Genomic DNA, 19269 nt, shown 5'->3' with positions numbered 1-19269 from the left:
ACCTGGGGGTGAACAGAAAGGCGAGCAATTGATACACCAAGACTGTGTTATACAGGAGGAGGAGGCATGGTAACCATGGATGAGAGCAAATAGCTCATTTTTAGATTGATGGGAAGGGAAGCTTAGTTCCTGGAACAGCTCATCTCCCAAGAAGACTTGCAGGAAATCATGTGGAGAGCTACAAGAAGGTTTTCCATAAACAGAGGAGTCTTGGTTAGTGATGGGAGAGAAAAAAGGTTGTGTTGAGTTTATATTTTCATGGTGAAAGAAACAAACCTGAAACATTAGGTAATAAGTGCTAAAAGGAACTCTGCACGTCATTTGGTGTCTTTACAGCTTACAGAGATAGGCAACTGTCTATATTCCCAGAATTTCTTGCAGCTGGCCAAACTGGGTACATACAGTTCTACAATAAACAGGCCAATTGCTGACATACTCTGTCCTAGTTTCCATGTATACTAGCTGTGGGCAGCCAGGGCCAGAGAAGGTTTTCATGCTCATAGCACTCCCTGCTTTGACAGGTGCTCTAAGGATTTCTGAACTCCAGCAGATGTCCTTGGGGTCTGGACATCTGGCTGCTTCCACTAGATAAAAACTAACAAAAATGTTGATTTTTTTTATTCTAGTAAAAAGAAGTTGGGTGACATTTCCTTTTCATAGGAAAAGTTCAGAAGTTCTAGTTTCTGTGAGAAGCCTTGTTTTAATTTCCAAAAATAATTTAAACTTTCAGGGTATGCAAGCTCCAAGTTGCAGCCAGATCTGAGAGCAAACACAGTGAGATAGTTATCGCAGAAAATGTTCTTCTAAAAACCCAGTCCATAACCTGTAGACAAAATAAGACATTTTTCTAAAATAGTGATATTAACAAAAATATAAATAATTTTTACAACTAAAACTCTGCTCTTGCATACTACCAGTATGTCATGACCTCCTTAATCAGTAAGACATCAACTTCCAGTAATTCTGGAAACAAGACTATTTAGTTAGAAGTCCTTATAAACAATACTCTTTGTCAGCAAATTATCTTCAATGGCTTTCTGGAGAACCCCAATTAATTTTAGTTATGTAAATTAATAAGAGCTGTGTCTTTTGCATCTGTGTGATGATTTCCAGAATGCCATGTATTTGTAGAAGTTTCTTCCTAAGAAACTGTGTAGAAAAAACTCATTCACAAGGAAGAGGTCAGATATGAACAACAAAGATGTCCTGAATAATCTTCTGTTTCCACAGTAACGGGAAATAGAGTGGGTCCTGCACAGGAGGAGGTTAGCTTCCTGTGCACTTTGAGGAGAGGGCTGACTGTAAGGGTCTGGGGCTTCTGGAATTAGCCTATGTTGTTGCACCAAGCAACAACCTCTTGGATCTAGTGGTTTTTGGCTTAAAATTTGGAAGATTTTACTTAGACGCACCTTGTCTGTGCCCTGAAGTTATATGAACACAGGAGAGTTGGTTTATTCAGCTTTTCTTTTGTGGATAAACTTTAGATAGTTTTCTTGCCCAAAGGTACTTGCCTGCTCAGACTCACTTTCACCTCTGTACGGTAAGTCACTCAGGCATCCAAAGACAGGACCACCTGTGGAAGAAGAAGATCTTGGGGACTCAGCGGAGTGTTTTTATTTCCATAAGAGCAACAGATGTACTGCAGTGATCCTCCCTCTGGTGGGCTTTGTGATGTCCCCATGGGGATCCTGCTGGTGGCCTGGTGACATTCAGAACAGCTGCTGTTCTTTTCATTCTGGCTGGCTGTATCCAGCCTCTGTGGGATGGTGGTGCCGCTGCTTTCCTTTTGGGGCAAGGCATGGAGAAGAGAAATTGAGAATCTCTTTAGAAAGGGAATCTGTTTTTAAGATGCAAAGGCTTTGGTGATGGTGTTGAGATTTTTGTTGGAATATTGTCCTTGGCCTGACAAGCATAACTATCATTGTTAAGACCTTTTATAAACAGCTGGTGATCAAATAACGTCCCAAATAACATACCAATGTGCAACCCAAAGGTAAATACCTGCTAGCCACATTAAAAAGAACAGATATAATTCTTGCTAGTTTAGCCAATTGCTTCCTACAAGGTACTCTTACCTCTGTTTTGTATCCTCTGAACTATAATACACTAGCTGCAACCATAGTGGGGCTGAAAACCTGATAAGAGACTTAATAGCTCTGCCTTGGTGGGTTGAAGGAGAAAGATGAGTATGATGAAAATACTGATGGCTTTATAACATTTAAATTCTTATTAATCCCTTTCTATCCACATGCATGTCCTCACCTACTGTTGTGTGGGACCCTGCCATGCCCATTGGCCTTGGCTAGCTGCCAGGTGCCCACAGAACCTCTTCATCACTCCCCCTCTTCTAAGGACAGGGGGAGACAATGCTACAAAAAGCTCATGGGTCAAGATAAAGACAGGGAGGTCACTTACCAAGTACCACCATGGGCAAATTAGACTCAGATTGGGGAAATTAATTTAATTTATTGCCAATTAATAACAGAGTAGGATAGTGAGATATAAAAAAAAACTAAAACCACCTTCCCCCCACCCCTCCCTTCTTCCCAGGCTCAACTTCACTACCTCCTTCCCGAGTGGTGCACAGGGATGGGGAATGGGGGGTTGCGGTCAGTTCATAACATTTTGTTTCTGCCACTCCTTCCCCTGCTGCAGTGTGAGGTCCCTCCCATGGGAGACAGTCCTTCACAAACTTCTCCAACGTGGGCTCTTCCCACGGGCCACAGTTCTTCACAAACTACTCCAGTGCGGGTCCTTTCTATGGGGTGCAGCCTTCAGGAACAGACTGCTCCAGTGTGGATCTCCTACAGGCCACAGGCCCTGCCAGAAAGCCTCCTCCTGCATGGATTCTCCATGGGATACAGCTTCCTTCAGGGCATCTCCACCTGCTCCAGTGTGGGGTCCTCCATGGGCTGCAGTGTGGATATCTGCTCCACCATGGTTCCCCATGGGCTGCAAGGGGACAACCTGCATCACCGTGGTCTTCACCACAGGCTGCAGGGGAATGTCTGCTCTGGTGCCTGGAGCACATCCACCCCCTCCTTCACTGACCTTGGTGTCCACAGGGCTGTTTCTCTCACTTTATCTTACTTCTCTCTCACACTTGCTGTGCAGCAGTTTTTACCCTTTCTTAAATATGTTATCACAGAGGCACTAGAGTCACTGACGAGCTCAGATTTGGCCAGCTGTGGGTCTGTCTTGGAGCCAGCTGAAACTGGCTCTGTCCAACATGGGGCAGCTCCTGGTGTCTTCTCACAGAAGCCATCCCTGTACCCCCTCAAGATTTGCCACATAAACCCAAGACATTCTGGTTAGGCATGTACCCCTCAACAGTGCCTTCTTCAGATAACTGCCTCAGACTTCTCAATGAAAGGAACCAGCAGAGCTACTTGGGGACCAGCCCATTCTTTTTTATCACAATGTGGGTTGTAATAGGACTGCATGATTAATGATGAAGACCAGGGACAACACTTACCTTGGGGGAAGAGGAGTTCATCCCCATCGGAATAATATAACCCTTGAAAAAACTTTCTAACTTCCCTGTTGCACAAAGCCTGAGGTGCCTATGCTAACCACAAGTAAGGTACCAAAACGCAGAGGAACAGGAAGGACACTGCAACCTCAGTAGGGCGGATCCCCACTAGCTAAAACATTAGACCTACCATCGGAATGGACACACCCAAGGCCAGCTTCCCCTGCCTTCTGACCATTTGCTGAGTCCACCATTAACTTGCATTCTTTTCACAGCTCAGGAGTAATTTTGCTAACACAAATGAGTTAAGTTCATAAAGCCATGCTGCACCAGAACCAACCACGGAATCACAGACAGCTGAGTCGAGGGCCATTGACTCCTAGTGCTGGTAAGGACTTGTGGGGCCAACTGCAGCGTCTTGACACCAATACCAGGTTTTCTTTTTTTAACTTCTAACACCTAGTGCCAGCTCCTCTATGTTTCCAGCAAACTCTTTTAGTGCTTCACTACCTTTCCTGTTAAAAGATTTTTCCTGCTGTCTTGCCTAACTCTTCCCTGCTTCAGTTTAAGCCCATTACTTCTTGACCTCTTTGCTTGGAGAATGGATGATTCTCTTGCTTGGTGAAGTGCTATGCATACAGTTTGCCAAGGGAGCATGATGCAACTAGCTCCTCAAAGAAATTTCTTGACATATTTCTGTAAGCAGATTTTTCCATATGCTTATCAAATGGGAATTTTTTTAGGGCCAAAAATTATGAAGTCTTCAGCATCAACTGTAGTTTCTTATGAAAGCTGTAAAATGGCATTTGCTCGGCTGGCAACTATCTCCTTTAGCCAGGAGCTCAGTTTCCCACTTCCCTCATGATCTGGGAACAACCTGATCATGTGGAATGTACTACAGGATGAAGGGCTCTTCTGAGGTATGGAGCAACAGAATGAGCATCTCTGTTCTAAGTTTCAGTGGATGTTATGATAGAAGAACGTATCCAGGCAATGGAAAGTTAGCTTGAACAGAATGTATTTAACCTTCCCCTAGAGTAACATGACGTGTTGTGATGAGAGGATGCTGAATCTACCACTGAACGCAGATCGTTACTCCAGACTTTTTGTCTGAGTCTCTAGCATCAGAAAATGAGGAAGGCCTTGATTCTGATGACACTGCATGAACCTGGGCAGGGAGGGGTTTGTGAGCTTTTCAAGGTAGTGATCTGAGCTGACCCTGAATGGTTGACCAAGGCATTGTGAAATGTCATTGTTGCAGGGTTTTTTTAGCTCTTTTGCATTTTCTGTGTCTTGTGGGGAGTGCAAACCCTAGATCACTTCTAAGGAAATGCTACACCAAGAACTGGGGGAAGCATGGGTGTGACATCAGATTTTTGCATAATGGTGTATAATTGCTGCATCTTTGTGTAGGGATGTGGGGTTGCTACATGCTGAGAGCAGAGTCCCAGGAGCACTGGAAGTTATTAATGGTATTCATAACTCTTCCAGGGAAAAATAAGGGTTTGAATAACCATAGCATAAAATCTTGTTTGGTTAAAGAAGGAATGAACAGTTGATTCTCAAAATGTTGTAGAATCATAGAATCATTAAGGTTGGAAAAGACGTCCAAGATCGTCAGGTCCAATCATCAACCCAACGCTACCATGTCTCCTAAACCATGTCCTGAAGCGCTGCTTCTACACGTCTTTTAAATACCTCCAGGGACGGTGACTCCACCACCTCTCTGGGCAGCCTGTTCCAGTGCCTGACCACTCTTTCAGTAAAGACATTTTCCCTAATATCCAATCTAAACCTCCCCTGATGCAGCTTAAAGCCATTTCTTCTTGTTCTATTGCTGGTAACTTGGGAGAAGAGACCAACACCCACCTTGCTACAACCTCCTTTCAGGTAGTTGTAGAGAGCTGTTGTGGTTTAGCCCCAGTCAGCAACCAAGCACCATGCAGCCGCTTGCTCACTCCCCCTTGGTGGGACGGGGGAGAGAATCAGAAGAGCAAAAGTGAAGCAAATCGTGGGTTGAGATAAAGACAGTTTAATAGGTAAAGCAAAAGCCGTGCACGCAAGCAAAGCAAAACAAGGAATTCATTCACTACTTCCTATGGGCAGGCAGGTGCTCGGCCATCTCCAGGAAAGCAGGGCTCCATCATGTGTAACGGTTACTTGGGAAGACAAACGCCATTACTCCAAATGTCCCCCCCTTCCTTCTTCTTCCCCAGCTTTACATGCTGAGCATGATGTCATATGGTGTGGAATATCCCTTTGGTCAGTTGGGCTCAGCTGTCCCAGCTGTGTCCCCTCCCAGCTCCTTGTGCACCTGGCAGAGCACGGGGAGATGAAAAGTCCTTGACCAGTGTAAGTGCTACTTAGCAACAACTAAAACATCTCCCATTATCACCGCTGTTTCCAGCAAAAATCCAAAACATAGTCCCATACTGGCAACTACGAAGAAATTTAACTCTATCCCAGCTGAAACCAGGACAAAAGCAATACGGTCTCCCCTCAGCCTCCTCTTCTCCAGAATAAACAACCCCAGTTCCCTCAGCCTCTCCTCATAAGACCTGCTCTCCGGTCCCTTCACCAGCTTTGTTGCCCTTCTCTGGACCCATGTCTTTAGGAGTTTTTCTGCTAAGATGTACAAAGCTGATTTGTCCCCTGGAATTTTACTGATGTGGTACTGAAATAACCCCCTTACACTGGCTGCTGCACAAAAAGGAGATAGTTTGGGAACTTTGGTCTGATGGGTCCAGGTGTAGTGCTTGATGGTTAGAAGGGTGCTCAGCAGTCTTGAACAGTGCTCCCTACAAATGTCTTTAAGACATTTGGTGGCCCATATGGCCTCCTGAGTACCTTCTATTGTGTGTCACTGTACACTGGGTCATGTCCACTGCTGTGGACTTCTCTCACTCCCTCTTGCTCTCCTGGAGTTTCTTCTGGATTCCCTGTGGACCTGCTCTATCCCTCCAAACTTTCTTTCCCTCAGAGACTTAATTTAGCTGCTGATGTATCAGCCTTTTTTATCAACTTAGCTTCAGTGAAGCAGTTTCCTTAACTAAAAAATGTTCCTCATGTTCCAGTGACTTTTAGAGCTGTTCTCTGGGAGCTGCTGCCTAACTAGACCAGGCAAATCTGTCACTAGTTTTCAAACAAAATGGGTTTCAAAGCACCCTCTGTCGGCTGTGTTTTCCTTCTTTGCTCTCCCCAGGCACACGAGAACGCCAAAAAACAGCCAGCAGATTTATTGCAGTATAATCATGCTAAAATGGAATAATTTGTGATTAATGGAAAACCTATGCTATTGGTAAAAGATGTCTGATTAATTGGAACTATGAGATGGCACCTCTGATAGGTACTTAAGGTTACCACAGTAATTTGCATGTTCTGCTCTTTTCAGTGGGAGGTGTCTCAAAATGAAGCTGTATGTCTTGCTCCTACAGATATGAATTGCACAAGCCAGTTAAAAAGAGTTCCCAGTACTATCTGGTACAAGCTACAGCAGAGAAATCAGTGCAAAGGACCCAGCCACAGAGACCAAGCCACTTCTCTGCTTTCTGAATTTTCTAAATGGTAGGTCAAATTTTTATATTATCATTTAACCCAAAATAACTGAAGTATTTTATAAGAAAGTTTATTTCAGTTCACTTCTTTGCTTCTTGATCACAAGAAAAAAATATTAGATTAAAATAGTGGATGCACTTATGTGATAGACAAATTTTCTCATGACCAACATAAAGATTTACCTCATATTGAAGTGTATTTAGAAATGGATTTGCCCTCAGTTTCTGGCAGATACTTTTACTATTCATTGACACAGAATATATTCACCGTGCAATGGATTTTTAAGAGTTTAGTACATTTATGTACTTTCTTGCTTCAAAATGTTTTGTAAGAATAATGTGTACACCAATTCTAGCATTTCTGTACTTTAATATTGAAATTTCTAAATTCTACACTTAAAGCTGTAACTAGTGTAGGCGTTAACTACTGTGAGTGCTAGTTGGAAATAAGTTCAGCGTTACTGTTGCTATTTTAATAGCCCATTTTCAGTCAGAATAAAAATAACTTTCAAAAGGTGAATGAATGAATGAATTCTATGTCTATGTAAACAAATCTCACACAACTGCTATTTCATGGTATGTTTATGTTGTTAAGTCTGTTAAGCTTTTTAAAGTAGAAATTGTAATAACATTTCCAAGTTTTGTTAGTATGCAAGGTATGGTACTTTTATAATGTTTGTTCACTTATATAAACAGTACTATAAACACTTTGTTGTCAAATACAATTTTGGAAGAAAAATCACAAGTATGTTACTAACAGCGTTGCCTTTGGAGAAGCAAGGAGTTAAGCCCTACAGGCTACTGCTTCTGCAACATAAGTAGGGGGTTCCCAGTTCTTTCATCTTCCTTTGATAGTGGATCATTAGGGGCTAGATTTTGACATACTCAAGTAGTTATCTCAAATTTCTGTATTTGGATCTAGTGCTTTTTCAGCATCATACTGAAGTTTTCCTTCACAGAGCTTAGAATTAAGCTCATAATATACAGTTATTGTGAGCTATAGGAAGAAAGAGATTTATAGGAAATGTCTCCTTATCTTTTTTCCCCTGAACATTAGCAGCCCAAATTTATAGCATCGTTGAATCTTAGAATCATTTAGGTTGGAAAAGACCTTGAAGATCATTGAGTCCAACCTCAATGATCTTGCAGAAAACTCAAAAGTGTTCACAACTATCTTGAAAGGTTATCAAATCAAGGCAAAACTGCAATTCTTTTGGATCCCCCCCCTCCAACTTTTTGCCTTTCTTACATGTTCCTATTGGGAGCAAATATGTGACCTGTAGGCACTGAATAAAGAAGGGTTTATTCTGAATTTCTTGTCACAGTTCAAAGAAAGCATTGTTAAAACAGCAGTTGATATTAGCTTTTGCGATTAGGAATTCTACAAGCTGATGTCCAGCCAGTATTTTTGGATTCTATTTAAAAAAAAAAAAAGTAATAAACAAAAATTATATGTGCCACAAAGCAATAAGATAAGCCGATGTGTTTTCTTTTAACTGCCATGGCTTGTATTAATTAGCCAACGTCATCACTTAAAATTAAGTTTTTCCTAAGAGAACCTAAAAAAAAGTATGAACTCTTCCCATCTATTGCAAAATTAAGCCTGTCTGTTCACAAATATTCTAGTTACTTTTGTAAATATTCTGCACTCAAACTGTACAGGAGCCAAGGCATCACTATGTACACATCACACTTCTCAGATAAACTTTAAAAGTGTTGTCCCTCAAAAATAAGAGTATTTTAATAAGCTTCCATCCTTAGATAATCTACCCAGAGAAAGAGAATAAGAAAAGATATATAGGAGGACCGAAAAATCTGCTATGCAGGTTTTACTTCAGACAGATGTAATAAAATGTCAGTTGTAAATAAATCTGCAAAAGCAGAAAGAAAACTCATAACTATTTCCAGAAATTATGGCCTTTGTCTCTCTGTGCTTCAAGCTACAGGAACTTCTTCCTTTTGATTGTGGAAGGTGAGGTGTCTTAGTGCCTTTATCTTGTGCCTCATAATAGCCTTTTTATTGACCTCAGTATCATGGCTGTGTGGATGCTTTAATTTTGCTTTGCTCAGAGTAATGCCACAAGGCACTAGTGAATCAGTCCCTCTCTTGCTATTTGGTGTCTAGAACTGCAACCTCAACCTCAGTTTTTATTGAGGTAATTTGGCAGTTTGCTGATGACTTTGGAAAATGCAAACAGAATCACATTGTTCTTTTAATTGCTCGAGCTCTTTGTATTTTCAGGGAACATCCCTCTTTAATTAGAGCCCCATATATTGCACGTATTCACACACACAAACCCCAAACTCTCCTTAAACTGTCACCAGTGCATGGCAACTTAAAAATGGGGGGAAAAATCAATAAAGCAGTCATCAAAGTTAGGTGGGGAGAATCTGTCCTTTCAGCACAACTACTTTACACTGTTCTGTGCAGGCTGGTAGCCCAGTATGTGTAACGTTTCTCAAAGACATGCATTTACAAGAAACAGAAGGCTAAATACAACAACTGGCAGGAACAATGATAGGCAAATACAAATTTCTTACTGCTGGATCATTCTGGCACTTGTCAGAAGAGTTGGTGAGGGCAAGTAATTGGCTGTCTTCAATCCTGGACAAAGCTCTATCTCAAAAATGGAGAAAGCACAGCTCCTTGCAACTTTTTGTTAATCACCAGCCCTCCATTTCTAGGGATGCAATAGCGCTGGCCGTAAGGAACTCGCCAGCATCTCCAATAGCGGTATCAGTTGTGGCCAAATACAGAATAGAAAAATACAAAGAAAAATACAAATAAAACATCAAATGAGAAAGAACTTAATTTCAGGCAGTCATCAAATCTAGTCTGTGAAACTGATTTTCCTTAAAAATCCATCACTTCACTTTTTGTCCTCATGCTGAAGTATCTGCTTGCTTAAACAAAATAGCTCTAAAAAGTAGTAGGACAGTCAGTATAACAGCTGATATACCTCATTGTGGGGAATGCGTTCATGGAGCAGAACCAAACGCTTGGAGGGAAAAGGCTCCCAGCAGAGAAGGAATATTCTGAATACTCTTTTTGTCTATTTAATTACTCAAATAATCTAATGATATTAAATTTTATTTATTATTCAGCTTAGAGTTCTTCACTTAGCTGATTCATAGGGTATGTTTTGAGACTTCACTGCAGAGGCTCAGTTGATATAGCTGTATCCAATCTCAGTTGTACGAACCAGCCCTGCTGCAGCTAGTGTTTTGCATATCATGTTTGCTTATGTGTATACACATACATGTATTTTGCATGCTGTAAGCATTCAGCATCTGATGGCACAGTGCTCTGGGAGGCTGCACAAATACCCTTTGGAGGGATTCACCTTCCCTTGCTATACCACTAGTTCTTACTATGTATATACCCTGCTGCAGTCCCAGGCGTGTCAGTCAGTGTGTCTCCGGAACAAGTGAGCCGTTCCGAATGAATGTGGGTACCAACCAGTTTGAAGTCAGCTTGCAAAACTGGCCATCAGGCTGGACAGAAGGACCTTTTAGGAAGAAAAGGTCTCCTGTGCATAGGCCGATGCTAAACAGCAAAGTCACAAGCATCTGGAGATGGTGAATGGCTCTTGTGAGCTGCTGCAAGTGAAAAAAAGTCATTTCTGTGAGAAAAAACAAGTGAGACATAAGCTAACCAAAGCTGCTTTGAACCAGTAAGATTAGGTACAGTAACAGGTGGTGAAAGACAGTTAACTGGAGTGCAAATTAGTGCAGAGAATGAAGTGGTGTTTCAGAGCAGATCTGTATCATAACAAGGTTCAGTGAAACCAAGTCAACGAAAATCAGTTCTCAGAAAGATTACAGCTAGATGGCAGTGTTTTGATTTTACTCAGAAAGACAGAAAGGGAACGGGTAGATATCTCATGGACTGTGGAAATGAGGTGCTCACTGCCGTATGCCAGAGAAACTTTCGATCACTTGCTCTGGATGCGCTGTTAGGCAGATTGAGACCCCACGTATCTATCAAATGTTGCTCATATCAGCTGAATAGTGAACTGTTTTCCAAATATGTGCAGGGCATGTGCATCTCCCGTTTATTTCTCAGGAGAATATGAAGCCATGAGTCCCCATATCATTTTTCAACTGTGATCGAAGTAGACCTTAGCTGATGGATTAAGTCAACAGAATTACCGGCAAATACAAATCTGTTTAGGTCCTGAATTGGATCCAGGCATCTAATAATCAGGATATGAGAAACTCAGCTCCCAGTTCCCACCTGCCTAGATTCCTCCCTGGTAGTGTCAGAAATAAGTTCTAGGAATAAGCCTTCTGCTCTAAAGGATGAATAAAGACAAATGCTTTACTGTGTTGAAGCTGTGAATTTTGTTGTGTGCTGTTTTGCTCTGTATCTTTCTTCCTCGAGGGCCTACCCTGTCCCAGGTCACTCCTGAACCTTCTTCCTGACCAGCTTATTCATTCCTCCCAGGGCAAAACTCCTCATGCTTGTTGTGCTGAAAAGTACCTTCTAAAAATCTATTCACCTAGCCTAAGATTTCCTTAAAATTAAAGAAGTCAATAGATTGCCTGTGCTTGTATGTGGTGATAGGTTAGCAGTTGGACTCGATGATCTTAAGGGTCTTTTCCAACCTTAACGATTCTGTGATTCTACGGTGCTCTTCCCCAGCTCTAACGAAAGCGAGCAGGTGCACATGCACATTGTTTCTAGGAGCTCCTGGCTGGTCACTCGCTTCCTGTAAAAGGCATGGCACCAGCCTTGCGGTAACATTAATGCTGGGATGCCGCTTTTTCAGTCTAAATTTAATTTTTTCTGTGATTTGTGAGTATCCTTGCAAAATACCTACACGGAAATTCTCATGCTTTTCTCTTCCAACACTTAGTTTTGCTGTTATTTTTTAAGAGTTTAAGAATAAGCCTCTGGATTTCATTAAACCTTCTAAACAAGAAACTTTCCATATCACTACAAAGCCGATAACATTTCTGGAAGCTCAAAATTGAGTTTGTTCTGAATTTCAGACTTGGTCTACTTTGGCCTGCAAACATAGATCTTGATAAGGTTTGTCAACGTTTGTTTAGTCTGGAAATCTTTGGCACTGAAATAAAAATTCCTTGCAGTAACTGTGACGACAGTACTTACCCTGCCTGTGCATTTGCTGCCTATTTTTCACTACTCCTCCTGAGCTCACTATCTGCAAGATAAATTATAATTTTTATTAACTTAGTTTCTCTTGAAAACATATCTTCTATCTGTAGTACTACGGGACTGCTTCTTCCTCATACACGATAGTAGAACCTACCACTCTGTGACCTGCAGTGAAGGACAGCATTCAAGTGAAGGGTTTATTAATGGTAAGTAGAATGCTTACAGCGGCATAGTACAACTGGATTGCATGTCTCTTGTCTCCTGAAATATTCCTAGGTTAGGTCAACTTAATGTCCACAGACAAATAGCCAGTTTCTTTAATGAAGGGGTTTGCTGGAGAGTGCCTGAGCCACCCTGTGAGGTGTGAATTAGAGCAAGGGCATATCAGTTAGACACATATGAAAACAACAGTGAGGCACAGGATCTGCCCTACTGCTGTTAAATGAGTACAATGCATGTTCCTTTACCTACCTTTCCAGTCTATTTCTTCAGTTCCCCTTCAGGTTAACATTGCTGATGGCACTCATCTGGTCTGTTCTTATTGCTGAACGCTTACCTAGAGAAGCTGCCACTAAAAATACCTCCACTTCCATAGAAAGCCAAAAAGGTGTTGTGCACCTAAACAGTTGATTAGATGTAAGCTTAATTCAAAGCCAGGGTATATATTTTCAAATCCAGGATCTATCCTTTTCTAAATTGGGCTATAATTTTTCCACACTTGACTATGAAGAGAGTGCCAATGTACATTTAGCTTTCTTATTAAAAAAAGCAACCAAGCAAGAAGAGGCTTCTGTCTGAGGCCCGCCATGGCAGAATAATCCCCCCACCCCCATTAAGCAAAGTTATAACAGAGGTTTCAATGGAACATCACCTATTACATTGATTTTAGTATGAAGAAGATCATCTCAAAGCTGCAAAACCACTGCTACACAACCCCCCCCCGCCTGTAGAGAGCAGCTGATGTGATGCAGTTTATCACTGTATGATACTGTTATCTGTTCATAGATGTGCATCAGTACCATGGTAATAGCATAACTGATGCAGTCAGAGTATATTCTGAGATATTAATGTTTTTCTTTTTGGTTTAGAAATATGATGGGGTATGTACGTTTGATCTTCCTATCTACCTTCCTCTCGGTTTCCATGACATCTGAAACATGTAAGTCATAGTTTAAAAATACTTTCTGATGAGGTTTACTCTGTAGAAATGTGTACACTGTTCCCAGGTTGGTAATTTTTTTTAAACCTAAAATTAGCTAGTTTACCTCAAGCCACAAATCACATCTTAAAAACTAGCTTTATGTGTTTTCTCTGTGTATTAAAATGCACCGGCTACCGTTAATTTCTGTGACATTAAGTCTGGGTTCTACCTCTGCTCCTTGGCATCTCCGCAAGCAGAAAGAAAAGGGTTTTTTTTTGCAAGGATTCAAGAGTAGCTGGTGTTCCAGGTCCCAGCTGGGCGAAGTCTCCAAGAGCATGCTTAAATTGTACTGAACAGGTTATATGCGTATGCACCTTGCTGAACCAGGGACGTAACTGGGAGCTTTGATCATTAAAAACACTTTTTGATGTCCTGGGTTTGGGGGTGTTAAACCACAAATGCAATGCAACAGCAACACTTCCTTGCACGGGGGGATATTCAAAACAGTAAGCTCTTTCTGACAGGTCAGCTTTGCTGGCTCTGCAGTAATTTCTACCAGTGACACAGCATTATATAGCACTCACATAGTTCTAGTCTCCAGCTGAGCTTCTTATTTGTCTGAAAAATACTGTAAGATATTATGTCTAAATATTTTCCCATATTATCAGTTTTACAATACGAATGCTAAGTTTCAAATTAATTAGATATATCAAGAGGCCAAATTCTGCTGAAGGATTTGCCAAGATAATTTTCACTGATGTCACTGAGTTTAGATGAGGCCTCTTATTTTCTGTGTCTTCCCTCTCCTCCCGTATTTTTCCCTGAAGAAAGCTGTATTTTCTATGTGTTCCTCCTTCAGTGGGACTATGCGACCTTTCCTAATACCCCAGATACATCCCACTGTCTTTGCAAGGCTCATGGGTAGGAATGCTGTTAAAATGATGGGTTTGGGAGCACTTGGACCTGATGTGGGTAATGTAGGCGCCTGAATTAGTAAGGGAGACAAAATGTAATGTCAATGGAGATGGACCGCTTCTTTAGAAAGAACCAGAACAAAAGCCAAGTGTTCACCATGTAGAGAGACTTACCACCTAATTTGCGTACCTACGTGTTGAAAGCCAGGTGGTGGCAATACTCCCACCAAGTGTCATTTTTGATAGAAAGTCTCTATTTTGGTTAGCTATTTGGTTACCTACTCTCATTTTCACGCTCCCTTACCTACTGTAGCTCCCCTGCCAATGTCCATCTTTGCCCAGTCTCCACCCTTGCTTATTTTCTCATCTTTCTATTCTGTAAAATGCGATTTAACTTCCAGATTAGTGTTTCTGTTTTCAGCAGCCAATTCATTATTCAGGTGCCTGGAGACTTAAATATCTGTCAAAGTTGCTCGATACAAGTTTCTCTGGACCAGTTTCAGTATTCAGAAGTAGAAATAGATTCAGTTACAAAAACGGTAAAAGTTAGTGCCTTCCTCCAAACTCCTTCCTCTTTTTTCTTTTGTGTGAGTGTGTGTGGTTTGTCTTCCTATGCTTCTTATTTGTCTCTCATTCCATTCAGGGATCTTTTAAACTTCCCGCCAGATTCTTCTTTTCAGTCAGTTACATTTCTTTCATTATTTTTTTTTTTCACATTTTTGTGAACGTCGCAAAGAAGCTCTTCTGGCTTTTGCCTTTTTTGTTTTATATACAGGCTTCCTCCTTCTACTAGTTTTTTCTTCAGTGAAATGAAAAAATTCTTTATTTCCTTTTTCTGTATTAAGAAGGCAGAGCAAGAGCTCTTTTCTGTTGAATAAGTAAATATTAATTACACTGAAGTAAGGAAAGATAACTTCATAGTACAGTATTAAAGACAATGCTTTTCTTTGTGTTTAAATTCCTATTTTGAATAAACCAGGATTTCAAGCAGAGATTTGCACAAGAAGTTCATATCAAGAAATTAATGTTTTTCAATTAAAACCTCATATTTTTTAGTGTATCTCTGGTTTGAATCTAGGGTTGGCTTTTCTTTTCTGCTGTGCCATACATTAATTACTATTTTTGCAAACAAATGGCTCCATAACTCAGGGTAAACAGATTTTTATCTTGAAAAAAATCCAGTGAGAATAAGTTTGCTGTTCATAATCTCTAAAAACTCAAGGAAGGTAGTTAGAGGCACATGACTGACCTACTGACTCAGGAATGCCACGTTCTCCTCTGTCTCAGTGGGGCTAAGGTTTAATTAATCTGTGATTTTTCTCTTTTGTTCATTTGCAGTTGATGCAATGGAAGGTGAGGCTTTAGTCATAAAATGTCCCCGACGGAATTCATTTGTGAAAGTCACCTGGTATCACACAGATACTAACAAAATAATTCCTGCAGAAGAGGAGGGATCACGAGTATTTTCTTCAAAACTATTTCTTTGGTTTCTGCCAACCTCTACAGAGGATTCTGGAAACTACACTTGCGTTATACATTTGTAAGTGCAACACTGAAAAGTGAAAGGCATAAGACTGGAGAAAAAAAAAAGTGCATGTTTTAATAATACAATGTAATTATTATCTGTGGAAATTACGCCATTTTTTCATGGTCTACACCAATTCATGTAACTTTTCATTCTGCAATTGCTATTTTTATGACAGGTTGTTAAAAATCAGTCTGTGATTAAACAAAATAACCATCCATATGTTTAAGAAAATCAAAACTCACATTTGTTACACATATTTATTATATTCCATATAAAAATACTATCGTTGACATATCTTTATTTCATTTTTAAAGTTCAAATAATCGCACAAAGTCATTCAACATGAGTGTGCAGGTGCATCCATACAAGAAAGGAGTATGTTTCCCAAGTCAGATTCGTTACCCAAATGACACTGGAAGAGGAAAAATCGTTTGTCCTACAATTGACAATTATAAGAATGCTACTCTCATCCAGTGGTATAAGGTAACTAAAACCCTGATAGTGCCAGTTGTGGATCAGATTACCGTGAGAGGCTATTTGCAGCTAAATGAAGGAAGTTTTCTTTTCCAGGACTGCAAACCTCTTCAGGGAGAGAGATACTTGCAGAAAGAGAAATATATTTTTATTAACAACCCAAGAAAGGAGGATGATGGTCACTATACTTGTCGATTCATCTACACTCATAAAGGAAATGTGTTTAATGTATCAGCAACAAGGATTTTCATAAGTAAGGGTAAGACAGTAGTTTTGTAGCTTGCTAAGATAAAAAAGACTGATATCTGCTTAAAGCAAAGGAAGCTCATTTTGCACATTAAAGAGAAAAAGAGTTTCTGTTGGTTTGTTTTATCTCCTTAATGAAACTTTAGATCAGCTTTTTTAGGTGAGTTTTATGGATGGAGTACCAAATGGAGTGAGATGGGGGTAAATTCAGACCTGGTCACGTTCAGCTTTTTGCTAAATGTCTCTGACGACTCTGGTTACATACTGTGGTTGGTAGAGCTGTCTGGTAGCACTTGTTTCTGAAATGAAGGGTCTCCTCAGCGGGATGCCATAAACCTCTGCTTTCTATTTCTTTGAGGGGAGAAGAATTTGTAGCTAGCGAGGATCATCTAGTGGTTATTGGATCACTGATGTGTTGATGGCCTACAACTCAATACCTTCTGGTCCATCCTGATTATCTAGCACTTATTTGATAGTAGGTCTGAAAAAACTATTAGATTTGTCTTTAATGAGACAAAATGAACAAGATATATAGACAGAAAATGAGTGGAGCTCAGTGATTGCCATGTCTTTGTTATTTTGAATGCAGCCAACATGGCTGAGATGTATGGACTTTGGGGTGCCTCTAGGATGCAGTCTACTCAGGGTTGCCTTGCATTTGGGTGGTGGTCAGGGAAGAGCATGCAGCAATCTGCAGTTCCAGATTGTATCAACTTGCAAGACTTAGAAATGTGTCTTCAGTTCTACAATCAGATCAGTAGAAAAACAGTCAGAAGGGTTACTGAGGGTTTGGGGGGCCTTGGGTTTGGTGGGGTTTTTTTGGTTTCTTTGGTTTTTTTTTTTTTTCCAAAATAGATGATGTTGATTTGTGAAGAATCTGACATTGGATCTTTTTGCTGTGGGGAGGCACCCAGCTTTGTCGGCAGAATGCACATTTGGAGTGTAGGAGCCTTGATTGCTGCTGTGCCCAGATCTCAGTAGCAGAGTTTGTTTTGATTTTTCTGAGCTGGACAGAAGACAGATTTGAGCTGAGACCTTGTACGGTAGCTTAGGAGGTGTTGTGCCTTTTCTCCCCCTCTTTCCTGTAATACCCTATTGGTCTACATGACCCTTCTTTGCCTAACACCAGTTTTTGTTTGAATGTACTTTGATCAAAACTTCTCTAACTGGTCAAGAATATTGTTGTGTCTGGATTATAATGAAAATTGCTGGGGTTTATTTGGTACAAAGGCATCCAGACTTACAAAAGCCTTTTTTACATCCAGGCTTCATTACCTCATTTCAACATTAATCTGCCTTTTTCTTTTCAAATCATTGCAGAAAGAAGGGATTGCAACATAATATGTGAAAGCTGAGCTGGGTCTGTCATGTCTGCTCCAGTTTTTACTGGACAACTTTTTTATCAGCCCTTAAAATTAGTATGCTGATGACTGGAGCTGTTATGTTTTGATGATATTGGCTTGTGATGTACATTCCTGCTGCCTTGCAGATCCACACTGATCCAGAGGACCTTCTGCCTCTGAATGCTGGCAGCTAAGAACTTAGCATATTCAGCTAGCTAGGAAGTTACTGACTTTCTCCTGACTTCTTTTTAACCAGATCCAGCTAATGAAAATTAGAAACATTTAGGATGGGTAAAGAGAACTACTTTTCTGGCAGCCTGGGAAGCAGTGGTTTAAATGAGTTTCTGCAGATTTTTTAGGGAAATATGGTTATGGGTTTCACAGAGCTGCCTTGAGATTGAAAAACTTAATGAGGAAAAGGATAGCAAGCAATGTGTTTTGAGTGGGAAATATGAGACAGTATAAAGGGCAAGACAAGAAGAAAAATGCATCAAGGGAAAAAAATCTTAAAGATCTGAATACCTAATTCAAGTCAAGCAGCTGGATGTAGTTTGTCCATAACAATTATTAGTGGGGACAGAAAATAAATATGTCAAAGGAAAAGTAGTATTCCTTCTAAAAGGTAATGATAAGCGATGCTCAATGTCATGGCAGACCGGTGTAATGGGAAGCAGTTGTGCGTAGCAGAGGCGGACATACAGTGGAGAGAGAGGCCTGGGAACCAGACGTGCTTGGCTGTCAGGCTGCAGAGGTGGGGGAAACAGGGGAACACAGACAGGCATCCGTGGGCTAGAGGGTCCCCAGTTCATACACTGCATGAAAGTACATATTTTCTATTTCATATCATGGATATGAGTAATTTCTCAAATATCTGAAGGAATTTCTTTATCTCTTTTGGAAAACAAAGTAAGAGACTGTGAAAACACACAAACGTATAACTGTATTTGCTTTTTTTTCCACTCAGCAGCAAAAACAGTACTTGAGAAACTAAAAATTTTCCTTGCCTTTTATGTAAAAAGGTAAAAATTAAATAAACTGGGAGAAAATACTTGAACTATTCACATGAACAGACTCCCCATGAATATTTGTTCATCGGAATGAAATCAGATGATCCCAACAGGTGGTGAAATGTTGCTGTAGTGTCAGTTTGCAATTTTGCTTTGGGATCTTAATGTATTAACTGTATAGATTATAATCATTATCTTACAAAATGCTCTTTCACAGCTTTCTAATATGTGATTTCTTTCCCTCCTTAATTTCCAAAGCAAAACACTCACCTCTACCTCCTCAAATTTTATTTCCAAAAGATAAAGATGTAATAGAAGTGGAGCTTGGTAAGTGTGGACTTTAAATTGTTTTAAAATTAATATTTTGTGATGGTCTAGTGAACATGGGGATCTTCAAGAAGATTTAATAGTGGAATTTTTCATTACATTTTCGCACCATAATGTTTACCAGATTTAATTCACCCCAGG

The 19269-nt window shown here is 40.4% G+C and overlaps 1 protein-coding gene across 2 annotated transcripts in view; it reads left to right on the top strand.

Moving 5' to 3' along the window:
- Positions 1–6905: 6905 nt before the first annotated feature.
- IL1RL1 (interleukin 1 receptor like 1) overlaps positions 6906–19269 on the top strand; it is a 28867-nt gene continuing 16503 nt past the window's right edge. For both annotated transcript variants that reach the window (XM_075092432.1, XM_075092439.1), the window contains exons 1-7: positions 6906–7036; positions 12259–12354; positions 13237–13307; positions 15542–15743; positions 16046–16214; positions 16302–16464; positions 19060–19128. In XM_075092432.1, coding sequence (XP_074948533.1) covers positions 13241–13307; positions 15542–15743; positions 16046–16214; positions 16302–16464; positions 19060–19128 — 670 coding nt within the window. In that variant the 5' untranslated portion in view covers positions 6906–7036; positions 12259–12354; positions 13237–13240. The remainder of the gene's footprint in view (positions 7037–12258; positions 12355–13236; positions 13308–15541; positions 15744–16045; positions 16215–16301; positions 16465–19059; positions 19129–19269) is intronic.

This window comes from Phalacrocorax aristotelis, chromosome 1 (genome assembly GCF_949628215.1).
Source record: "Phalacrocorax aristotelis chromosome 1, bGulAri2.1, whole genome shotgun sequence".
Taxonomy (NCBI): Eukaryota; Metazoa; Chordata; class Aves; order Suliformes; family Phalacrocoracidae; genus Phalacrocorax; species Phalacrocorax aristotelis.
The sequence above is the reverse complement of the archived record's forward strand: the minus strand, read 5'-3'. Positions and strand labels throughout refer to the sequence as shown.